The sequence below is a fragment of the Panthera leo genome, chromosome A1 (assembly GCF_018350215.1).
Source record: "Panthera leo isolate Ple1 chromosome A1, P.leo_Ple1_pat1.1, whole genome shotgun sequence".
NCBI lineage: Eukaryota > Metazoa > Chordata > Mammalia > Carnivora > Felidae > Panthera > Panthera leo.
Window position 1 is genome coordinate 108,417,003 of NC_056679.1, and position 24,743 is coordinate 108,441,745.

Below are 24,743 nucleotides of genomic sequence, written 5' to 3' on the forward strand. Positions count from 1 at the left end.
TTCTCAGTATCAACAATAAAAGCCAGGACATAATGAAATGGTCTTTTAAAATGTTTAGACCACTGCGAACCAAAATTATGCCTTAAAAATGAATATGAAGTATAGATATTTTTAGATAAATGAAATAAGGATATTTCATCACCAGCAGACTTGTACTTAAATAAACAATAAATAGTATTCTATAGGAAGGAAAAAAAAACCCCAACCACATGGAAGCTTTGAAAACAGAGGAATAAAAACAGTAACATCATCTAGAAAAAGATAAATACTAACTTCTCTAAATGATAAGATCACGTAGAAGTTAAAGGCATGACAAGCGCACATAAACTGGTAGGTGAGTAAATGGAATTCAAGTACTCTAAATTCCTTGCACTGCCCAATACACAGAAAAGTACTAATGAATATTAACCTAATTAATATCAACTAATTAAGTATAAATATAATGCCTAGGGTAACACTAGAAAAATAGTAAAACAGTGTATAGTTAGCCAGTTACCAGACTAGAATAAATACCATATACAAAAAATAATTCAGGGAGACTGCAAGTGAAACATGCTACAAGATCCATATGCTAGTCTTTTAAAACTAAGAACATGCTGTGTATTAAAAGATAACCTTAAGAGATTCAAAAGGCAAATCGTATTACACCCAGGATTTATAAGAAATTCTTAAAAATGCATTAAATAAGAAACAACCTAATAAAAGAATGAATTTACCAGGTATTGGTGAGGAACACTAACTCTAGCACCACTGCCAGTGTTGCACTTTTGCTAGACAATGCCAAACTGTTTTCTAAAGTTGATTATATGAATATCACATCCATAATAAAATCCACTATGAACGATATTAATATTCAAAGCAGCATTATCCATAATAGGTGAACAGTGGAAAACTATGAAATGCTCATCAGGAGAATGGATAAATCCACTGTATTGCATTCCGGTAATGGAATACTAGTTTTGAAAATGAAATACAGCTACACTCAAAAAACATGGGAAAATCTCATAAATCTAATATTGACTAAAATAAGCCAGAAACCAAACCAAACCAAACCAAAATGCAAGAAAACAAATATACTATGTGATTCCATTTATATAAAGTTCAGCAACAGATAAAACTAAACCACAGTATTAGAAGTCAGGACAGTCATTGCTTTTGAGGAAGAGAATGAGGACGGTTATTAGAGAGGGGCATCAATAGGGCTCCTGCAAGGCTAGCAACATTTTATTTTTGACCTGTGAGTTGATTACATGGGAGTTTGCTCTGTCGTAATTCATTTAGTTGTTCTCTTGTTATGGTCACTTTACTGTATTGAATGTGTTGAATAATTCAATTAAAGTTTGGAAGGAAAATTATTAGTAAACAAAATAAAAAATATGAACAATCCGATGTGGGTGTAAGTCAAATTTAAGTTTGAATGCAGAGGGAAAACACTTAAATTTGTTTTTGTCAATGTGGGTTTTGATTTCTAAAATTTGCTACATTTAATTAGGTAAAGCTTTTGTGATATAAAAGGCTGAAAAATATAATACATCACAATTCTGTGGAATTTGCTGAAGCTAAACACACTAATTTTCAAGTAACTTTTAAATACCTTCATGTAGAAATGTCATATCTTTCTTGACAACAGGGAAGAGTGGAATAATTGGAGGCTGCATGCTTTGACTACTAAGAATATTTCTATATTTTGCCATGTTTCTAGATGGATCAAAAAGGTCTTGTAGATCCTGGAGGTGTTTCTCATACTTGCTTGGTAATTTTTCCCAAGTACCTCTGAGTCGTGCTACAGATGCCAGGTTCAAGCCACTGCCAAAGATGAGAATAAAAACATTAATAAGGGACTTGGATAAGGGAGAAGACTCAGGGCAGTAAAGCGTATACAACAAATTTCTCTAATAAAGATAAAATAAATAGGGACATGTTTCTAATATGTTGAAATGAAGAGACCAAAACCATGGGAAAAAAAATAATAAAAGGGCTCTCTGATGTTACAATCAGGAAAATTTATACCAGAAGAACTACATTACTTGCGTATAGTTGTAGACTGTAGCCTTTATTTTACAGCTTGCATGTATTGAGACAAACACAGTATTTCCATAAAGTAGACACTTAAACATAAAAAAAAAAAACCCTTCAAATATCACAAAGTTTTCTTTGCTTTATTCAGAAAATAACTTTATGAAGACACTGTCTATTGTGAAAGTGGTTTAAGTAATGCTGGACACAACTGCTATAATAACTGAGGCCAGTTCTAGAGCTGAGGCAGCCTTCTTTCCAAGGTTTTGTTCTCTCATGTCCCTGATTCAAATACTTCCCTATCTCTAGGTTCTAATCCTGTCCCCCAAGGCGTCCACATATTCAATGTCTTCTTCTGACAGGATTTTAAGCTCAGATAGCCCTCCTTTGAAAAACATGCCCATTCGCTCCTCTCTATCCCTTTATGTCTATACTACCATCAGGCAGGTAGGCTGCCACATGAATCCTGCATATATAATGCTTCAATTTTCTAACCAGTTAACCCTTCTTTTATTCCCAGGCACCTGACTTTTACGCACACCACTGTACTTAAAATGTTTTCTTGACTTCTGATTTTAAGGTGTGGAGTTAAGATATCTTTTCTCCCTTTGCCTCTCAGAAATCATCCCAAGAAACTCTATGGATCAATAACAGAAATGCAAATTTCATCTTCACAGAAACTAAGATATCTGTAACTCCTAAACACATTAAAAGGTTGCCAATAAACAGTCAAGATTAAACAGGAGAATGCCAAATGCTGAAGAAGAATGGGCATGGTTAAAGATCTCAATGCAAGCTGGTGAAGTTCTCCGAAGTGGCTACCTCACCCTAAAGGCAAGAACAGCAAATATCCTATTGGAGACAACACAACAGAATCCATAGGATGACAGAATTAGGTGGGGGCTTGACTGTGTTCTTTACCAGGAAATGCCAGGTTAAGTACACAGAGTGAGATAATATCTTCATGGGACAATACCTTAATACCTTTAACAGTGAGACAGGACAGAAGGTAGAAATTCTGAGCGGTAAGCAGCCCCAAAGCTGCCCATCTCAACGTAGTGGAAGGAAGGAAGGAAGGAAGGAAGGAAGGAAGGAAGGAAGGAAGGGTAAAAACAATTCACATTCAGGCTCAATTCCTGCTAGCCTGAAATAATGCCCTGGATCCTCTCCCACATGAACCTCCTGCAAATAGTTGGTACAGGAAAACTAACAAAGAACACAAGTAAGAAAAATGTTGCCACCAATCAAATAAAAATCAATGACCTAGCCATGATTTCAAATGAATAAAGTAAACAGCTTAATGGAGTGATATAAAGAGCTTAGAGAAAATATGGTAAGAGAAGTTGATAAAAAACAAAACAAAACAAAACAAAACTAGTCGAGTTCAGAAAAGAAATGAAAGAAATATAAAAACCAACACAGAAATGAAGGCCATACTGGAACGTACAAAAGAAAATAAAAAGACCGTGCACAAGTTGTGTTAAGGATCAACAAAAGCAATCAGTGGAAGCAATCAGCAATCAATGGAAATTCTATTTCTCTAGAGAGAAAATAATGGATATGGAAGAGAATGGAGATCTAAAATGTGCAATAACTGCTATCTTTGGAAGAAGGAAACAAAAATAATGGAACTGAAAAAATATTCAAAGGTATAACCTGAGAAAACTACAGAAACAAATCAGGCACTACAGACTGAACAGGCACCACAGTCCCAGAGAACCAGATACATAACTAAAAGAGAGGTAGAAACACAGATGTAAAGGTAAAGGACATCAGAGACAAGGACAGAACATGGGGAGAAATCTCAGAGATTTGAACAGCTACATAAAATGCTAGTTATGAAGCTACTGTCTATGACATTACCAGGAAATAACACGTGAGACAAGAATTTTAAAGCCACAATGTGATGGACATTCAAAGACAACAGGAAGACACTTCAAATATATTCAGCAAATAGAATTTCTACAAGACCTTTATAAAATGACTAGAAAGCAAACTTCAACCAAGATTTGATTACAGAGAGTGATGTCTGTATCATGACAGCATAAGATATCCCTTGTTTTATCCCTCCAACCAAACAACAAAAGTCTAGCATCTACTCATGAATAACACTGCGTGTGTTGAACCCAGCATCATTCGCCAAGGGGGCTCGGGAAAGCCTTGTTTACAAGTGTATTGGTAAGAGACCGTCTTTAGTACTGTTTGTAGAACCTATAGGAGGTTATAAAGTGGTTTGTGCCCCCCTTGCCTGTAGTCTGGGAGTGCCTGCAGAACAAGAACTCAGTCACCTAAGAGTCACTTAGTCTCTAAGAGTCACTTAGTCTCTAAGAAGAGAGAGAGACTTTGTGGAAGTCCAGGTTTCCAGAAGAGAAGTTCCAGTACTCAGCTGGAGTAAAACAAAATAAAAAAACAAAAAGGTTTGGATGCATTCAAGTAGGTAAAGAGAAGAGCTTGATTTTGCTGGCATCATCTCTTCTCCAAAGCAGCACAGTTGAAAGGTAACTAGATAGCTGGTGATTTTTCCCACAGGAGAGAGGGAGAGCTGGTGAGTACATGCCTGGCTTCCCTAATTGTGTAGGATGCTGTCAAAGACACTCATTTTACTCTTGGACGATCCAGACCCAGAACATCCATTAAAGTGGGAGCTCCATGACTAGGGGGAGGGAGCAGATCTGGAGAGCAGAATTTAAGATTCCTGGATAATTTGTAAATGAATACAGGATCTAAGAAGGCAAACTGTTGACATTAAAAACATAAAAGGTGGGGAGTAAAAGGGTTTTGCATATGATTGAAGTTAGTATCAGCATGAAATAAATTGTTGTTTCATGTAGATCTCATGATAACCAAAAAGCAAACACCTATAATAGACTCATGGAAAGACAAAGAAAAGGATATTAGAGCATATCAGGACAGAAGATCATCAATTCACAAAAGAACACAGCAAGGGAGTAAAAAAGAAAGACAAAACAGCGAGAAAATAATAAAATGGCAGTAGTAAAAGTCCCCATGTATCAGTAATCATTTTAAGTGTAAATGGACTTTGTATCTTTTTCAGTTTCCTTCATAAGCTTTCTATAGTTTTCAGCATACAGATCTTTCACATCTTTGGTTAGGTTTATTACTAGGTGTTTTATGATTCTTGGCACAACTGTGAATGGGACCAGTTTATTTGTCTTTCTGTTGCTTCATAATTAGTGTATAAGAATGCACCTGATTTCTGTACATTAATTTTGTACCCTGCGATTTTGCGGAATTCATTATCAGTTGTAGGAGACTTTTGGTGGAATCTATTGGGTTTTCTATGTATAGTATCATGTCATATGCAAAAAGTGAAAGGTTGACTTCATCTTTGCCAATTTTGATGCCTTTGATTTCCTTTTGTTGTCTGATTGCTGATGCGAGAACTTCCAACACTATGTTAAACAACAGCGGTGAGAGTACACATCCCCGTCATGTTCCTGATCTCAGGGGGAAAGCTCTCGGTTTTTCCCCGTTGAGGATGATATTATCCGTGGGCTTTTCATAAATGGCTTTTGTGATGTTTAAGTATGTTCCTTCTGTTCTGACTTTCTCAAGGGTTTTTATTAAGAAAGGGTGCTGAATATTGTCAAATGCTTTTTCTGTATCGGTTGACAGGATCCTATAGTTCTTTTCTTTTATTAAAGTGATGTATCACACTGATTGATTTGTGAATGTTGAACCAGCCCTGCAGCTCAGGAATGAATCCCACTGGATCATGGTGAATAATTCTTTTTATATGCTGTTGAATTCGATTTGCTAGTATCTTATTGAGAATTTGTGCATCCATATTCATCGGGGATATTGGCCTGTAGTTCTTTTTTTGTTGGGTCTCTGTCTGGTTTGGGAATCAAAGTATTGCTGGCTTCATAGATTGAGTCTGGAAGTTTGCCTTCCCTTTCTATTTTTTGGAACAGCTTGGGAAGGATAGGTATTATCTCTGCTCTAAATGTCTGGTAGACTTCCCCAGGGAAGCCATCTGGTCCTAGACTCTTATCTGTTGGGAGATTTTTGATAACTGATTCAATTTCTTCATTGGTTATGGGTCTGTTCAAATTTTCTGTTTCTTCCTGTTTGAGTTTTGGAAGTGGGTGGAATTTGTCCATTTCTTCCAGGTTGTCCAGTTTGTTGGCATATAATTTTTCATAGTATTCCCTGATAATTGCTTGTATTTCTGAGGGATTGGTTGTAATAATTCCATTTTCATTCATGACTTTATCTATTTGGGTCCTCTCCCTTTTCTTTTTGAGAAGCCTGGCTAGAAGTTTATCAATTTTGTTTATTTTTTCAAAACCTACTCTTGGTTTCATTGAACTGCTCTACGGTTTTTTTTTTTGGTTAATATATTGTTTATTTTTGCTCTGATCTTTATTATTTCTCTTCTTCTGCTGGGTTTGGGGTGTCTTTGCTGTTCTCCTTCTATTTCCTTTAGGTGTGCTGTTAGATTTTGTATTTGGGATTTTTCTTGTTTCTTGAGATAGGCCTGGATTGCAATGTATTTTCCTCTCAGGACTGCCTTCGCTGCATCCCAAACCGTTTGGATTGTTGTATTTTCATTTTCGTTTGTTTCCATATATTTTTTAATTTCTTCTCTAAGTGCCTGGTTGACCCATTCATTCTTTAGTAGGGTGTTCTTTAACTCCCATGCTTTTGGAGGTTTTCCAGACTGTTTCCTGTGGTTGATTTCAAGTTTCACAGCATTGTGGTCTGAAAGTGTGCATGGTATGCTCTCAATTCTTTTATACTTATGAAGGGCTGTTTTGGGACCCAGTATGTGATCTATCTTGGAGAATGTTCCATGTGCACTCGAGAAGAAAGTATATTCTGTTGCTTTGGGATGCAGAGTTCTAAATATATCTGTCAAGTCCATCTGATCCAAGGTATCATTCAGGGCCCTTGTTTCTTTATTGATTCCGTGTCTAGATGATCTATCTATTGCTCTAAGTGGGGTATTAAAGTCCCCTGCAATTACCCCATTCTTATCAATAAGGTCACTTATGTTTGTGATTGTTTTATATATTTGGGGGCTCCGATATTCGGCGCCTAGACATTTATAATTGTTAGCTCTTCCTGATGGATAGACCCTGTAATTATTATATAATGCCCTTCTTCATCTCTTGTTACAGCCTTTAATTTAAAGTCTAGTTTGTCTGATATAAGTATGGCTACTCCAGCTTTATTTTGACTTCCAGTAGCATGATAGATAGTTCTCCATCATTCCATGCTCATGGATTGGAAAAATAATATTGTTTAAAATGCCAATACTCTCCAAAGCAATCAACACATTCAATACAATCCCAATCAAAATTGCACCAGCATTCTTCTCAAAGCTAGAACAAGCAATCCTAAAATTTGTATGGAACCACAAAAGACCCCGAATAGTCAAAGTAATATTGAAGAAGACGACCAAAGCGGGAGGTATCACAATCCCAGATTTTAGCCTCTACTACAAAGCTGTAATCATCAAGACAGCATGGTATTGGCACAAAAACAGACAAATAGACCAATGGAATAGGACAGAGACTCCAAAACTGGACCCACAGAAGTATGGCCAACTAATCTTTGACAAAGCAGGAAAGAATATCCAATGGAAAAAAAAGACAGTGTCTTTAACAAATGGTGCTGGGAGAACTGGACAGCAACATGCAGAAAAATGAAACTAGACCACTTTCTTACACCATCACAAAAATACTCAAAATGGATGAAGGATGAATGTGTGACAGGAAACCATCAAAACCCTAGAGGAGAAAGCAGGAAAAAAAACCTCCCTGACCTGAGCTGCATCAATTTCTTACTTGACACATCTCCAAAGGCAAGGGAATTAAAAGCAAAAATGAACTATTGGGACCTCATGAAGATAAAAAGCTTCTGCACTGCAAAGGAAACAATCAACAAAAATAAAAGGCAACCAACGGAATGGGAAAAGATATTTGCAAATGACATATCGGACAAAGGGCTAGTTTCCAAAATCTATAAAGAACTCACCGAACTCCACACCCGAAAAACAAATAATCCAGTGAAGAAATGGGCAGAAACATGAACAGACAATTCTCTAAGGAAGACATCCAGATGGCCAACAGGCACATGAAAAGATGCTCAACGTCACTCCTCATCAGGGAAATACAAATCATCAAAATCACACTGAGATATCATCTCATGCCAGTCAGAGAGGCTAAAACGAACAAATCGGGAGACTATGGATGCTGGAGAAGACGTGGAGAAATGGGAACCCTCTTGCATTGTTGGTGGGAATACAAACTGGTGCAGACGCTCTGGAAAATGGTGTGGAGGTCCCTCAAAAAATTAAAAATAGATCTACTCTGTGACCCAGCAATAGCACTGCTAGGAATTTACCCAAGGGATACGGGAGTGCTGATGCCTAGGGGCACTTGTACCCCAATGTTTATAGCAGCACTTTCAACAATAGCCAAATCATGGAAAGAGCCTAAATGTCCATCAACTGATGAATGGATAAAGAAGTTGTGGTTTATATATACAATGGAATACTACTTGGCAATGAGAAAGAATGAAATATGGCCTTTTGTAGCAACGTGCATGGAACTGGAGAGTGTTATGCTAAGTGAAAAAAGTTATACACAGAAAGACAGATACCTTATGTTTTCACTCGTAAGTGGATCCTGAGAAACTTAACAGAAGACCATGGGGGAGGGGGAGGGGATAAAAAAAAGTTAGAGAGGGAGGGAGGCAAACCATAAGAGACTCTTAAAAACAGAATAAACTTGAGGGTTGATGGGGGGTGGGAGGGAGGGGAAAGTGGGTGATGGGCACTGAGGAGGGCACCTGCTGGGATGAGCACTGGGTGTTGTATGGAAACCAATTCGGCAATAAATTTCATATTAAAAATAAACATTAAAAAATTAAAAAAAATAAAAGACACTATGACTTCATCTAAAAAAAAAAATAAAGTAAATGGATTGAAATTCTCCCACCAAATGGGTGGAAGAATAAAAAAGCAAGACCCAACTATATGCTGCCTACAAAAGACTCACTTTAGCTTAAAGGACACACATAAGCTGGAAATCAAACTATGGAAAAGATAGTCCATGCAAGTGGAAACCAAGTGAGAGCAGGGTAGCTATATTTGTATCAGATAAAAAGGACTTTAAATCAAAAATGGTAACAAGAGACAGGGTCATTACATAATGATAAAGGGTCAACTCATCAAGAAAACATCAAAGTCATTAATATACATGCACCCAACATTTCAGCACCTAACTATATTAAGCAAACAGTAACAGACCTGAAGGAGCAACAAGTGGCAATATACTAGTATGGGACTTCGATACCCCACTTGCAGGAATGGATGAATTACCTAGACAGAAAATCAATAAAGAAATGGGACTTGAACCACGCCTTAGGCTGAATGGACCTAACAAATACACACGGACAGGCTTTTCACCATTAGCAGAATAATCACTCTTCTCAAGCATGAACGGAACATCCTCCAGGAGAGATTATAAACTAAACCTCAAAAGTCTTAGCAAATTTAAGAAGACTGAAATCATGCTAAGTATTTTTTTCTGCCCATAATGTTCTAAAACTAGGAATTAAGAAGAGGAAAATGTGAAAATCTACCAATGGGTAGAAATTAAACAACATAACCGTGAATGGGTCAAAAAAAACAAAAGGGAAATAAGTATCTCTCAAAAAGGAAAATGGAGACACAACATACCAAAACCAGTGGGATGCTGCAAAAACGATTTCCAAGACAGAATTTTAGTGATAACTTTCTATAGTAAGATCTCCAATAAATTATCTAACTTTTCACATCAAAGAGCTAGAAAAAGAAACTTAGCCCAAAGTTAGGAAAAGGAAGGGAATAACAAATATCACAGCAGAAACAGAGGTCAAAAAATAAAAATAAAGCAATGAAACGATAAACAAAATTGACAAACTCTTAGCAAGACTAAGAAAAAGAACTCAAATAAATAAAATATAGTATCTAATAGCAGGCAGAACTGGTTGGTTCACCTGTGTCACCTCTGCTGGAAAGTTGGTATGTGCTTTATCTTCTCTGATACACTTGAACATAAAATAGGAGGAACAAAGCAATTAATTTTTCAGGAACTACTGAAAATGTGTAATGTGTATAATAAAACACTCTTTAAAACAAAACAAACCTCTTAACCAAATACCCATTTTGGGGCTACTGTCCACCACCTTCTCTTGAATCATTCTTTCCTTGGCTTTAGTGACACGATCATCACTGTGCTGGTGTATTATTTCTTTTATTAATCTTCTATCTCTTGGTTGGACTCTCTTCTTCACCCAAACATTCAGGATGGTCACTAGTTATGACTCTTAAGCCATTTACCTTTTATACTCTCTTGTTACACAGAAATCCTCTTGGTGTCAGTTTTATTCACACTACTCCAAAACAAGTCCTGTTCCTACATAGTTTCAATTTCTAACCTTCGAAGTACTTATCAATGGCATTTTTGTTCCCTTGTTTTAGACTCAGCTGTTAAAAACTGTCAGTATGAAGTGTGATTCCTGCATTTTACAGATGAAAAACAAAAAACAAAACAAAACAAAACAAAACAAAAAATGGTCTTCAATTTTCTACTGACACATTGCTACTACACCACAGAGGCAGGACTCTGACACAGGTGCAGCTGATTCTAAAGGTCACTGCTAAACTCTGTTCCATACTCCTCCTAAAAAAAATAAACAAACAAAAAACACCCCCCACCCCAACCCAAAACTCCTCCTAAATCATCTAATTAAAGTGTATCCAGTGGTTAACTTCATAAAGGACTTTCTTATTACCATGACAGATTTATGATTATAAAGATTCTGATTCTACCTCATGTGAGGGTAGGAACAAGCCATAATTAAATTCTTGGGGGGGGGGGGTGCGGCGCGGCATACATAGTTGGGATTAAGATGTAATTATGCTGCTATATGTAAGCACGTGGCCTTATAAATGCACAAAACTGCAACTACCCTCCCTATTTAAAATTACACTTCCTTTGAGAGGAATCCCTCTAATGATCAGCACTATACTATAGGGGAGGGTCAGAAGATAAATTATCAATCTCAGCCAAACCTAGTGAGTCAGGGGAAGAAGATTCCCAGCTCATATAACCATCCACACTTTCTGGGCTTTTATAAACCAAATTTAATTCTAATTCTAATGCCTACCTTGTTTGGACAACAACACATCCAGTGATACGTGAGGCAGTACCTGATGAATGAGCTTATCAAATAGTTGCATTATTACTGTTGTTGTTTCAAAATAGCAATTTTAGATTAGAGTACTGATACCACACTATGATTTTTCAGTGCCAAATCACAGTGAGGTAGATAATGAAAGATGCACAGTACTGGAGTCTGATGATAAAGACCAACTGTTGGGCATAGATCCAAAGACAGTATGCCAAAGGGAGAGAAAGGAAGAAAAATGGCAAGGCAATCAACCTAATTCAGCCAAAAAAAAAAAAAAAAAAAAAAAAAAAAAAAGTTTAAATGAAAGATGGAAGAAACAAAAAGCAAAAAGCCACTATCACCAGAAGAGAAAACATATTAACTCTAACAATACTTTAAAAACCTGTTAATCAGACTTTTCTTCTCCTAGTCACTTAACACACAAGAAATTAGCTTCATATCTAATACAACAAAACTATACACAACTATTTGTACAAACTTACCTTATTATTGCAAACATGGAATTGAAGTTCTTACATTCTCTACAATGAAGTGCAATTTTAATAAAATGCTTAATAATCTTCATTCGTTTGAGCTGATTTGGTTCAGTTAAAATCTCTGAAGCAACCCAGAATGTCTCCTGGTTAACAATGTCCTCAAACTCTTTCAAGTGAGTATTTCCTGTTTTGGAATCTAACTTAAAAAGGTCATCGATGTATTCAGTAGGCTCAATATTACGAAACAAATCAAAGTCCCTCATTGATAGCTGAGTGGCCACCTCAATGGTACTGAGCTGCAGCATGGACAGTTGGCTTTCCTTAACTAGTTCTTGGGCATCTTCATCTGAACATAAAGTTTCTGTTTCCATGTTATTTTTTAAATAATACCTAAAAAAAAAAAAATTGTTTTTATAAGTGATTTCACATTTATAAGAGCATCTTCCATATCTAACTTGTCAAAATGTCATTATACGGTTAATAACATTTTGTCAAAAATATTAGCAGACTATTCATTTGTAGATGAAATGGAAAATTAACATTTTAAGTGTTCATTTATTTTTGAGAGAAAGATAGAGGGAGACAGAGAATCCCAAACAGGCCATGCGCTGTCAGCACAAGGCCCAAGGCAGGGCTCAAACACATGAACCATGAGATCATGACCTGAGCAGAAATGAAGAGTCAGATACTTAACCTACTGAGCTACTCAGGTGCCCCAGAAAATCAACATTTTAAATGAGAAAAATTTAAAGAGTAAAAATAATGTTGATAGTGCCGTGAACCTTATCATTTTACGCAACTACTCACAAAATGTGTCAATAATTGTGTATATATTCTTGAGGATGAAAGCTCTATAAAGCCTATATGAAGGTATCTGATGCATAGCAGGTACTATATTAAGTATTTGTTCATGGACAGCATGAATAAACACCTGAATCTATTCAGAAGTTGTTCCTACGCTTATTTTCTTCTTCATTTCTGAATTCCCAAGACGAGCAAAGAAGAGTAAAACCTATAAAGGAGAGAAACCCTTGCACTAACGATTTCTCCCTTGTTAAATACAAAACCTCACTCCAGCAAATGGTACTGATCAGCAGCCATAAAAAAGACCTTCATTTTCTTCTTTTTACATCAACAATTCTATAGCACTTAAAAGTTAAGAGACAAGCTTCACAGTTGGGAAATATCTTGTACAAGGCTGTTGCTGGGGACAAAGAGGTAACATGCTGTGTCACATGTCACTTTTACTTTATTCTTTTCTGGTATACAACTCGATCCAAGCCTAAGTTTGTATCTCATCTATTTTTACAGTCAAGCAACTATACCTCTTTTTCTTCTTTTATACTGTTCACATGCCTAAAAGAAAACTACAAATGTGTTGAGACCCATTACACTCGTTAATTATATCTAACATTTATAGGGTAGGTTAACTCATTAATTCTCTTAACATTCTTATGAGGTAGTTTCTATTTATTATCATCCCCATATTTTTGATGAGAAAATTCAGACAGAGAGAAACTAAATAACACCCTGGTCACACAGCCAGAGCTAGAATTTACCCAGACTGCTGAGCACCCTGGCTCCAGGGTCTGTGCTCTTTAAGCACTATGTGTAGCTAGCAAAGCAGAGTTAACCCACTCTTTTAACAGCATCCATGACAGGCAATCTCTGTGAGGTTTCTAAGGATTTTACTCTACATGTAAATCTAAGGTCACTAAAAAGAAAATATTATTCTCAGAGAAAACCACCAGCATAAAGAACAAATGTACTATAGAAACAATCTTCTGGTTGATCAAATAATTTTCGGAGCTCATTTAAAAATTATGCCTTCTTTTGTCCTACATAAATTTTAGTCACATTAAAAACAAATTTATAATTTAACATATATATTGTCACATACATATAAAGATATGTATCACTTGGTTTCCTCTGTAAAAAATGGACTGGACTACATCAGTGGTTCTAAGACTATTTCAGCAGGAGGGCTAAAATAGCTTAGCAAATTGTCCTCTTTCTCCTCTCATTTTCAGGTAGTCTTTATGAGAGCTAACACTCTGAGATTCCATTTACGTAATTATGGAGACAAGGAAGCTGAAAAAGAGAAATCCTACTTTAATTTTAGAGTGAATTCAGTGACCTTAAGACGTGATGTTTCTACTTAAAATGTCTGTTTTTACACATGATCTTCAAAAACACATCTAGATAAAGGGGGATTAAGAGATTTAAAAACTTCCAGTTATGTAATAAATAGCTCATGGAGATAAACACACAGCAGAGGAAATATAGCCAATAACAGGCTGACAACATTGTCCGGTGACTACACTCATCGTGGAGAACACTGAACACTGTACACAACTGTCAAACATGCTGTACACCTTAAACTAAGAGAACACTGTAGGCTAATTATAGTTCATTAAAAAAAAGAAACACATCTAGAAATAAAATACATTCACTAATAAGCACATTCACCTTCCATTGAGCTGAATTCTATCAGCTAATTTGGAGAACTGGTCCGGAAGTCTTCTCTGTTTTATGACACCCTCAGGAGTAACAGAAACTTCACAGAGAGAATATGTGTCAGATGCACCAGTCAAACCAAATTCATGAACAGCATGACAAACAACTTCTTTTGCTGTAGTGTCTTTACTGATGATAATGTAGCAACTTTGTTGATCTGCTTTGAAAACTCTTATAACTTGATCAGGAATATCTACATGAATACAAAAGTGTGCCTTGTTATTTTCAAGACAATTAAACTCTTCAAAAAGCAATTCAGAACAAAAAGCTCCCTCTGAACAGTGATACATACATTTCTATTCCAGGAGGTTAACAGAAATCACTGTTGCATTTATTGATAAATGAATATATCAGCCTTCTCAGGTGATGAAATACTAATATATGTTCACAGAAAAACACATACAAAAAAATAAGCTGTTTTTAATGGAGGCATAGGACTCCTTAAGATATATTTATTTTTTAAAAAATGTTTACTGGGCGCCTGGGTGGCTCAGTTGGTTAAGCGGCTGACTTCAGCTCAGGTCACGATCTCACGGTCCGTGAGTTCGAGCCCGTGTCAGGCTCTGGGCTGATGGCTCAGAGCCTGGAGCCTGCTTCTGATTCTGTGTCTCCCTCTCTCTCTGCCCCTCCCCCGTTCATGCTCTGTCTCTCTCTGTCTCAAAAATACATAAATGTTAAAAAAAATTAAAAAAAAAAAATCTCTTCTAAAAAATGTTTACTTATTTTTGAGAGAGAGAGAGAGTGATCGTGTGCATTTGTGTGAGCAGGAGAAGGGCAGAGAGGTGGGTAGAGAGAGTGAATTTCAGGCAGGCTCTGTGCTATCAGTGCAAAGCTTGATACAGGATGTGAACTCAGGAACCGTGAGATCAAGAGTCAGATGCTTTAACCCACTGAGCCACCCAGGCAACCCCATAATATGTATTTTATATTTTTACATCATACAAGCCTTTAATGACAAACATTAGGTTGCATATCTTTTATAATGACATTATGATGAATAATACCCTCCTCCCCTTCCCTAGTAGATAAACCTTTGCAGGCAATCTGATTATTTCCTCAAAGAAAATCCAAAAAGGGTGGGGGATGGGGGAGGAGACGAAGAAGAGAGAGAGAGAATTGCTGAATTCAAGGAAGGACATGCTTATTTTTAAGGTTTTGAAATATAGTGCCAAAGTGTTCTCTAAAAAGGCTATAATATTTTATCATCCTGGAATATAAAGAGAACAATTTTAGTTACATTCTTAGTATTCCTTCTTTTTAAAAATACTTTTTGGTATTCTTTATGCTCTTTCTTACTGAATTTATGCCAATACTAGATAACAACGCTCAGTCTACTATAAAGTGGCACATGTTTTCCTATTTTCATATTTAACAGGAAAATTTAAAATATTCATGCGGTTAAATCTCAAACTTTGTCATTTCTTTTTAATTTTTTGATTTTTGAGACAAGAAGAAAGAGAGCACAAGTGGGTGAAATGGGTAGAAGGAGAAAGAGAATCTCAAGCAGGCGCCATGCTCAGCGCAGAGCCCAACAAAGGACTCACTCCCATGACTCTGGGATCATGACCTGAACTGAAATCAACAGACACTCAACCGACTGAGCCACAAAGGCACCCCTTTACCTTTGTGATTTCTGCTATCAGCAGATAAATCTTACCTCAAGATAAATGTTCATATGATATGCACAAATAAGTAATGATATTATCCTCCCCATTCTACCTTATTTTAAAAAATTTTTCTTGTTACACAGCACTGGCCAAAAACTTCCAGGACAATGTTCAATATGATGACCCCGGGCTACTTTTTAATATAATTCAGTGTAAGTAAAAAGTGATTTGACAGCATGAACACATGGTGTATTTTCCCCTAATATTACCGAATATTGATTATAAACATAAATAATCTGAAAATTAATCATTAATATTTCCCAATTTCCTAAAATTATTGTTACAAAATTGTTTAAAAATTTTTTTCCTAATATTCATTTTTGAGAGAGAGAGAGAGACAGAGTGTGAGTGGGGGAGGGGCAGACACAGAGGGAGACACAGAATCTGAAGCAGGCTCCAGGTTCTGAGCTGTGAGCAGAGAGCCCGATGTGGGGCTCAAACTCACAAACTGTGAGATCATGACCTGAGCTGAAGTCGGCGCTTAACCAACTGAGCAAACCAGGTACCCCAAAACTGTCTTTTTTTTTCTTAAGAAAAATATACTATTTGTGGGGTTTTTTTTTTTTGTAATGACTGTAATTGGGTTGAGCGAGTTTGGTGGCTCAAGTAGATATGGTTTCTCTAGCACTCTCTTATTGCATTATTAACTTTAAGAGATGAAGAAAACTTAACAAATTTGTCTTAAGGCCATCTGAAGTATAATTCTGTTTAAAGGGAAGAAAAGAGTAATGAAATAGATGCGGCAGAAAATAATTTCACAGAATAAGGTAACATTCTGAGGCTAATGGCACAAAAAGAGACAGATTTCCATGACCGACTGGAAGATTCAACTGAACATATATGAATACAATTCCAGGAAAAAGGAGTCCTAAATGTTCTGGGTCTACTGCCAAGTTGGAAGCAGAAAGCTTCATATATTCAGTCAAGTCTCTTTTATAAGATAGATGCAACAAACTGCCTTTCTTGATGTATGCAAATATATGAGTCACCAAAAGCCTCTTGTTCATTATTTCCTTGCAATAAGACAATCCTTCAGGTGTTGATGACATCGGGTTTGTAAACCTACAAGGCTTAAGGTTAGAGTGTTTTATGATCCACCCAAATTGAGATGCTTCTCTACCCGTGGCTAGAAAATATTTTTCTAGCTAACTGCAGTTTGCTAAGAGAAAGACAGTGAACAAAAGGGTTTCATTATCCCCATTCCTATCCTCTTCACAAAAGTAGGCCTCAGTTGTCTGGGGCTCTAGAATTGGATCAGCTTACTAGGTCTTTGGAGACTGAGCTTTCAGCCCGCAGGACTGGCTAACCCTGAGGTAAGGGGGAGATGCTCTGATCACTTTAATTTCTCTAGGGAAATTTATTCACAAAGAGAGGGTGGGAATTTGCACACATTTCATTTTCTCTTCTTTTGTTTCCAACATACTATTAACATCTTCTGGGAAGGAACTCAGAGTTGTGTATCTTGCTAAACAGTTAAAAAAAAAAAAAAAAAGTCATACTCTCTTAAAAGTGATTTGTTTCCCATGTGAAGGCCAAACTGTGACATAATCACATAAAAGGGATCTGGCATTATGAATGGGTACCTCTAGAACAGAACCATAAAAGGGATTATCCAGAGGGCAGCCCATTACCCAAACCCTGATAAATTTGCCATGGTAGTAAATGCCAACCTAGAAAGTTACCCGGAAAAGGATTAGAGGAAGACATTTCTTTGCATTGCTATCATTGTCAGAGTAAACCTATTTTTCTCTTTTAGAGTTGTTACAGATATAAAATATCCATATTCTTCATCAACATGTTTGCTGTCAGCAGGACATCATAGATGTCAAACCTAATACTTAAACATGGCAGATATTCCAATGTTAATGATCAGATGAATGGTAGACATGAGGTCAGAATAAATTTCAATCAAGAAAAATGATCTAATTATTTCAAATTTTAGGCATGAAATTAGAATGCATATAAAAATATAACCCTGTAAGGAGAAAACACATTTAAAAAGACTCTTGGTGGATGACAGCATTTATTAGTCTTAGGATTCATAGTTCATTTTAAAAAAATCTTACATAATAGGTAAATAAATTCAAGAAAAGCAATCTCCAATATCTGGCCTTTCAACCCAAAGGCAAAATTTCTAGAATGCTAACTATAATCTTGCTGAATAAAATACAAAAATAAGATACTTGAGGGAAGCATGTATTGACCCTGATGTTACAGTAAAAATGGAAGACCTTTTTAGGTAAGATGATGATAAAATAAAACCAAAAGGCTGACTCTTGATTCTATCTTATGTTTTTAATGTTTATTTATTTTTGACTTAGAGTGAGTGAGTGGGAAAGAGAGGGAAAGAGGGAGGGAGGGAGGGAGGGAGGGAAAGAGGGAGGGAGGGAGGGAGGGAGGGAGGGAGAGAGGGAGGGAGGGAGGGAGAGAGAGAGGGAGGGAGGGAGGGAGAGAGAGAGAGAGAGAGAGAATGTGCATGCAGAGCAGAAAGGGAGACCAAGAATCTGAAGCAGGCTCCAGACTCTGAGCTATGTGCAGAGAGCGTGACAAGGGGCTTGAACTCACCAAACGCAAAATCATGACCTGAGCTGCAGCTGGAAACTTAACCTACTGAGCCACCCAGGTGTCCCATTTTGATTTTACTTTAAGTTGCTAAATGGTGAATAAATATTTAGGGAGTGCCTGTTATGTGTCAACCGTGTTCCATATGATGAAGATACAATAATAAATAAGATGGGACAAAGTCTCTGCTCATACTTGAGAGAGTAAGTGGTGGTTCAAGGAAAGATAATCTATATAGTGAAGAGTTTCACTACGAAAACACAAGATAGTTGTAAAATGGTATAGATCAAGAATTGGCACTTTTGTTCTATGAAGGCCAAGGCAGTAAACATTTTAAGTTTTGCTGGACAGGAGGCAAAATAGATGATATTTTGTACACACACACACACAGAATATATATATATATATATATATATATATATATATATATATATATATACACACGCACACACACACATATATATAAACACAAGAGAAAGCAAATCTCCAGAAAACATGACAAAAATTTGAAATATAATAATAGTAATGCAAACATAAAATGTAAAGATACATAAACATAGAGACTTTGTCAACACTGTAAATGTCCACCAAAAGGGGACTGGTTAAATGAAATGCCAACAGCTGTTAAAAAAACTGTGGTAGAACAACACATTCTGAAACAGGAAAGTATTCAAGGTATATTGCCAGGTGAGATGGGTAGGTAGAAGAAAAGTACAGTGTATCATTTCGGGTGCAGAGAATGTGAACACATTTTATGTGCACTCAAATTTCTGGAAGGATATATGAATAAATGAACAATTGTTAATTCTGGGGAGTGGAGACTTATATTCTATCCTTCCTCTGCAATTTGATTTTTCAAAAACTTTATGTTCCTTTAAAATAAAAAATTAGTTAAAATAACTCAGACGTGGAATGCTGAATCTGAAAGTTTACTAAGTATTAAAGAAATCAAATAAAAGGTTTGTGCTATTAAATGAAAAAGTGGTAAGCAAAAAGTTCCATATGCACACTTGAGAAAAAAAAAAAAATTCCAGTTTCACAACCCTTGGGCCACACTCTTGAGTTGTTTTAGGCCTCATCGAACATTAGGTCAAAAATTCCCCCTACAAGTTTCCAAGTTATAGAGCAGCATGTATACTGATTCTATAACCAAAAATACATGTATTCAAAGAAAATGATGAAAAGAATACACACCAGTCTACACTGGCAAGCTTATCAGTGGGTAGAAAAGTTCTGGTTCCTACTTCATTCAATTCTGTATCATGGGACTTTTTAAAAATAATAAAACACTACACAGAAACATTAAGTAATGGAATACCACAGTTTTCAAGATACTTACAGTAAAAACCAACAGCTGTAGGCAGCAAAAACAAAGCAAAATCACAGAATAGTCAGCAATCAAAAGCAAACTATTAACAGTTCTGTAGCTTTCACCCAACTTGCTAACAACAATTAAACAAGCAGCATAAACACACTGAAATCAACAGTAAGTTAATCAGACTTGGCCAATGTCACACATGTACTACAATACACACATGTGATGTACACAGCTAACCTAAAATTCAGTGCCGTCACGCAGAACTTAAGGAACTGAATTTGGAAATTAATTGCTAAGGAGTATTTTATTCAACAAATATAAACAGCACCATAAAAGCGTTTTCAAAAAGTTATACATTTTGGGGATTAAAAAATACAACTTATAAGTTAAATACCTGTATGTGTTCTTTTTTTTGTAATTAAAAAAATTTTTTTGAGAGACAGTGGCGGAGGGGCAGAGAGAGAGAGAGAGAGAGAGAGAGAGAGAATCCTAAGTAGGCTCTGCGAGGTCAGCGAGGAGCCCTACATGGGGCTGGATCTCATGACAGTGAGATCATGACCTGAGCTGAAATCATGAAGCAGATGCTTAACTGAGTGAGCCACCAAGGTGCCCCATATGTGTTCATTTATATTGCTGGTATGGACACAGGCTGCAGACTGAGCTTTGCAGACTGACCTCTCAATATAGATTTTATCAAAGCATCTTTGGCTCTTTCAACATGTTTTCAATGAGTGAACTATGCAATCAAACCAAGTAGCACCTTCTCTTCAAATTTCAGTGCAATAAGGGGCTTACAGTTTCTAAATTTTAGTAATTTCAACCTCTTCTTTTGGTTCCCCCAGCTAACTCCCCAGCTGACTGCTCTCTTAGTCCTCTCCCTACAACCATCCCTTATGTTCCTCACCCCCACCTCTAGATATGCCAATGACAAAAAACAAAGCCATAAAAATCACTTAATTTAGAAATCATCGGTCCTTAAAAACTCAGCTTATGAAAGTATGCATACTTAGTTTGTGTTTTGGTAGTGTAAAAATATTTTATTTGTGAATGTAGTATAAGTAAGAGGCACTGCTGTGGGACACACATACAGACATGAAAATAAATTCCCATGCTCCTACTTGAAAGCAATGTAAGAATAGACAATGAAAATGCGTTAAAGATTTCTCGGGAAGGAGGGATGGCCTTCCCAGAGAATGTTAACATTTGAGCTCAGCATCATGGAATAAGAGAAAGTTCACCGGATATGCAGGGAGAGGACTTGACAGGTGGCAAAACAGCACGGGCAAAGAAATCACACTTGTGAAGATATGCGGCAAAGAGAGAGAATGTCAGAGTAGGGAGACTGGCAGGACAGAAGGCTAAAAAGGGGGTTTACAATCATGCTGTGTAAAGTGAACACTGACAGTTACTATGTTATTGTTGCAAGGTTACAGATTCACTCTGCCTTGTCACGATGGGGCTGAGATTCTGCGAACCACATTCTTGCCAACTGGTCCCTTCTTAGGTTATGCCAAAAAGGGCACCAAAAGCAACTGTAAGGTTAGAAGAAGAAAACACTTCCTGCTTTATGTTTTTTCTTGTGGGATTTTTCTTCCTGTACTACCCCAGCAACACGTCTTCACCCTGTGGTGGCATTTCTTTCATGTACCAGAAGATGAATCCAGTTGGCAGTTTTCCTGCCTCTGTGATACCTTAGTGCTTACTTCTTTACCATTTTAGGTAAACAGTTAATTGGCAACAATTTCTTATATTAAATTCTGATTAAATATCTGGAGTGGTTTCTATCTCATGACTGAACCTTAACTACTTCAGAAATCATTAAGAATTCCTAAGCAGAGTAACAACTCATTAAAATCTGTGATCTAGAAAGAACACTGGTAGACAGGTAGAGAGGAGGATGTGTTGAAGACAGATTAGTGAGTTTTGTACCCTCTAACAGTTAAGAGGCAAATGAAATTTTTAAAGACCCAAATAACAATGTACAGAATGAATGTCACTAAACTGTGGTATGTTGAGTTTTTATTCAAGTTGCTATAATAAAACAGAAACTTTACTACTACACTTACTATATATTCCCTCCTTTCTAATAATGGGATTCATGTAATCAAGCTTCCTTCCTTTCTTATACTAGCTGTTAGGGCCTTCAGCATTAAAACTGAAGCTGAATCACAACTACACCAATCTTTGTAGATCTATTTATTTTTCTTTCTTTCTTCTCCTTGGACCTAATTATACATCTTGGTTTTAACTGTATGTGTCTTTTATTGAAAGCCATCCCAAATCCTTTCAAGTGATGGATACATAAGTAATTTTTCAAGTTTTTCTTCCCTGTAATGAAATTTTACATTATACAGTTAAATAACAATTTTTGTCTTTGGGCACGAACTGATGCATAAAAATAAACTTGATGTCCCACATGATGTTTAAACCCAAAACCAAAATTTAAGCACTAATGAAAAGATGCTATAGTATATCTAATTAACAATACATGACAATAAAACAATTTTAGCTTCAGGTGCTGGGGAAAAAAGTTTCCAGAAAATTACTAACATATTTCAGTACCTCACAAAGGAAGAGAAGTGAGGCCACCAAGACTGAAAAAATCTCCCTTATCCTTTTCCACACCATGGATAACTTATTTCTTGGCTGAGAAGCAGCATCCTTGCTTTCTTTCCACTGTTCTGATAAGGGTTACCAAAAGATACCTAAATGTAATCTCTTTCCTATGTACTATTTTATATTGGAGCAAGTACTGCTCAAGCTTACGCAAAAAGACAAAATGAATGTTGTGTTTGGAGTTCTGCAGTGAGTCATAACCTTGAGATAAGAGAAGAGGGAAGCAAGCAAATCTATTTGATACACAAGTCTCAACCATCTAATTTGTCACTTTGGAATCAATATGGCTATATAAAATCACAAACAAAAATTACCTGAAGGATTAGAAAAATCCAACATGCTGGTGGTAGGCTGCAGGAGATCAGGGCTGCTGGAAGAGAGTGTTCCAGGAATAGGCATTATAGCCAGACTGTGCCTGCAGTGTCTTGTTCCCACAATGCTGTCATCTTGCGACTGGCTCAGGCCTCCATCACTTGAAAAAAATGTCATACATCACTTTAAAGTAATTGAGAATTCTTAATGGTAAACGTTTCTGCTGTCTGTACACTAAGGCATAATGGAACCAATTCAGAGTGGTGATTTAAAAAATTATATATTACAGCAATTTAAAAATAGGACAACTATAATAATGAATACACTTATAAGTTAAATTTTTAGGATAAATAAATTTTAAGCAAGTTAAACCTAAGAAATTCTACTATATCATAAAGGTGTACTTCATAATGCATCATAAAGAAATAGTCACATTGAGTTTCTGTTGGTTTGGTAAAGCAATTAAATCTGGGTGTGTTGGGAGCCTTTAAGATTGGCCAGTTTCAGGAGACACTAATATATGTATCCAACAAGGCACAACCACACCCCAACAAGGTTCACACTCACAACATAGTGGATGGTGACCTTTTAGGCAAAGGATGCAGCTGGGTCTAAACCCAAACCAAAAAATGGCAGGCTGCAGAAAACAAAGGGACCATATCCGAGTGACAAAGTAAGAGAGGTCTTTAAACATATGAACAACCGGAGAACTGCCCAAACCAGTGATAACTGGGAAAAGATAAGAGGAAGATGGCAAACAGAACAGAAAACAATGGGTATATGTGACAAGTACAAAGAAGAAAGAAGAGGGCCAGAAATCAATATAAAGGAAAAAGAATTTTATAGTCTCTGAAGTTTATTCGAGGACACATTATTTCTTGTGTGATGTCTCAAGTCTAATTACTTGGCTACTCCCTAGATGAGAACATCAAAACTACAAAAGAAAGCAAACCATCTAAAGTTGATTCCCTTTAAAGTTTTAAAAAATATCAATCAAGTGGCCATATGCAAGCAAATAAAGCACTCTTAAAATACTTTAAAGGTGTTACAGAGGCAACTCTAAATCCATTGAAGAGAAAAAAATCAAAAGAAATATAACTCTGTTACTTAAGTTTTAGATACCCCCAAAAGGTCTATAAAACAAAGGATAAATGAAACAGTCCTATATAAAGGACAGCAATGAAAAAGATTTCCATTAGCATCAATGATCAAAACACCATTTGTTTCTAAGAGTTAAACCAATTCTTAGGTTAACGTTAATTCTTATCTATGTTTTACTCAATGTAGTATTCTACCCAATACTTGTTACACATATAGAGGTATCACAGAATACTTACCTATTATCATGGAATGCATTAAATGAATGGTATGGGATACATCCAGAATGTTAGAGGAGTCAAACACAGGACTTAGGCAGATAAGGCAACTATGCAAGATGAAGTGTGGAGGATGGTTAAATAAACAGCTAAAGAGCTGCTGCTAGTAGCCAGACAAGGAAGACAGAGCTAGGACAAGCAAGACTGCGGAGGAGTTAGGGAAAAGCATGAAGACACGGAAGAGAGCAAAAGTAAGTGTTTCAAGAGCCAGCTATGCATAACCTGGATAATTAGCTACATGACCTCAGGGAAATTTGTTTCTGGACCTTGGTTTCCCCATCTAAAAATATAACTAATACTCTCTCTCCCCCAGGACTCCTGTAAAGATTAAATGAGGTAATGTGGATGAACATTTTGGCTCAGAGGAAAAAACAATTCCAATTTTGAAGAAGACAGTGAATTACTTTTACTGAAATTAAAACAGAACAGTACAAAACTAGAAAGTACATTTTAAAATTTTAACAGGCTTTCTAATTTAATTGATTTTTGAAAACAAATCTGCCAATTTTTGGACACAGACGGTCAAGTAATTAAATCCAAAGAAACAAACTGTTAAAAGAGGTTAGCTGGTCCCATTAATAATCAGAGTAGAATCAAATGTAATTGTGTTAAAAAGTTATAATATTCTACTAAAGGGAACTGGCTGCCTTAAGTTACAGTAAGATGGAATTCACTA

General features: G+C 36.4%; 1 protein-coding gene across 7 annotated transcripts in view; it reads right to left on the reverse strand.

Moving 5' to 3' along the window:
* Positions 1 to 24,743, reverse strand: part of RAPGEF6 (Rap guanine nucleotide exchange factor 6) — a 188,104-nt gene that overhangs the window by 27,805 nt on the left and 135,556 nt on the right. For all 7 annotated transcript variants that reach the window (XM_042934431.1, XM_042934443.1, XM_042934451.1 and 4 more), the window contains 4 exons: positions 22,694 to 22,851; positions 14,169 to 14,409; positions 11,706 to 12,089; positions 1,595 to 1,806 (listed from right to left, as the gene is read on the reverse strand). In XM_042934431.1, the coding sequence (XP_042790365.1) occupies positions 1,595 to 1,806; positions 11,706 to 12,089; positions 14,169 to 14,409; positions 22,694 to 22,851 (995 nt within the window). The remainder of the gene's footprint in view (positions 1 to 1,594; positions 1,807 to 11,705; positions 12,090 to 14,168; positions 14,410 to 22,693; positions 22,852 to 24,743) is intronic.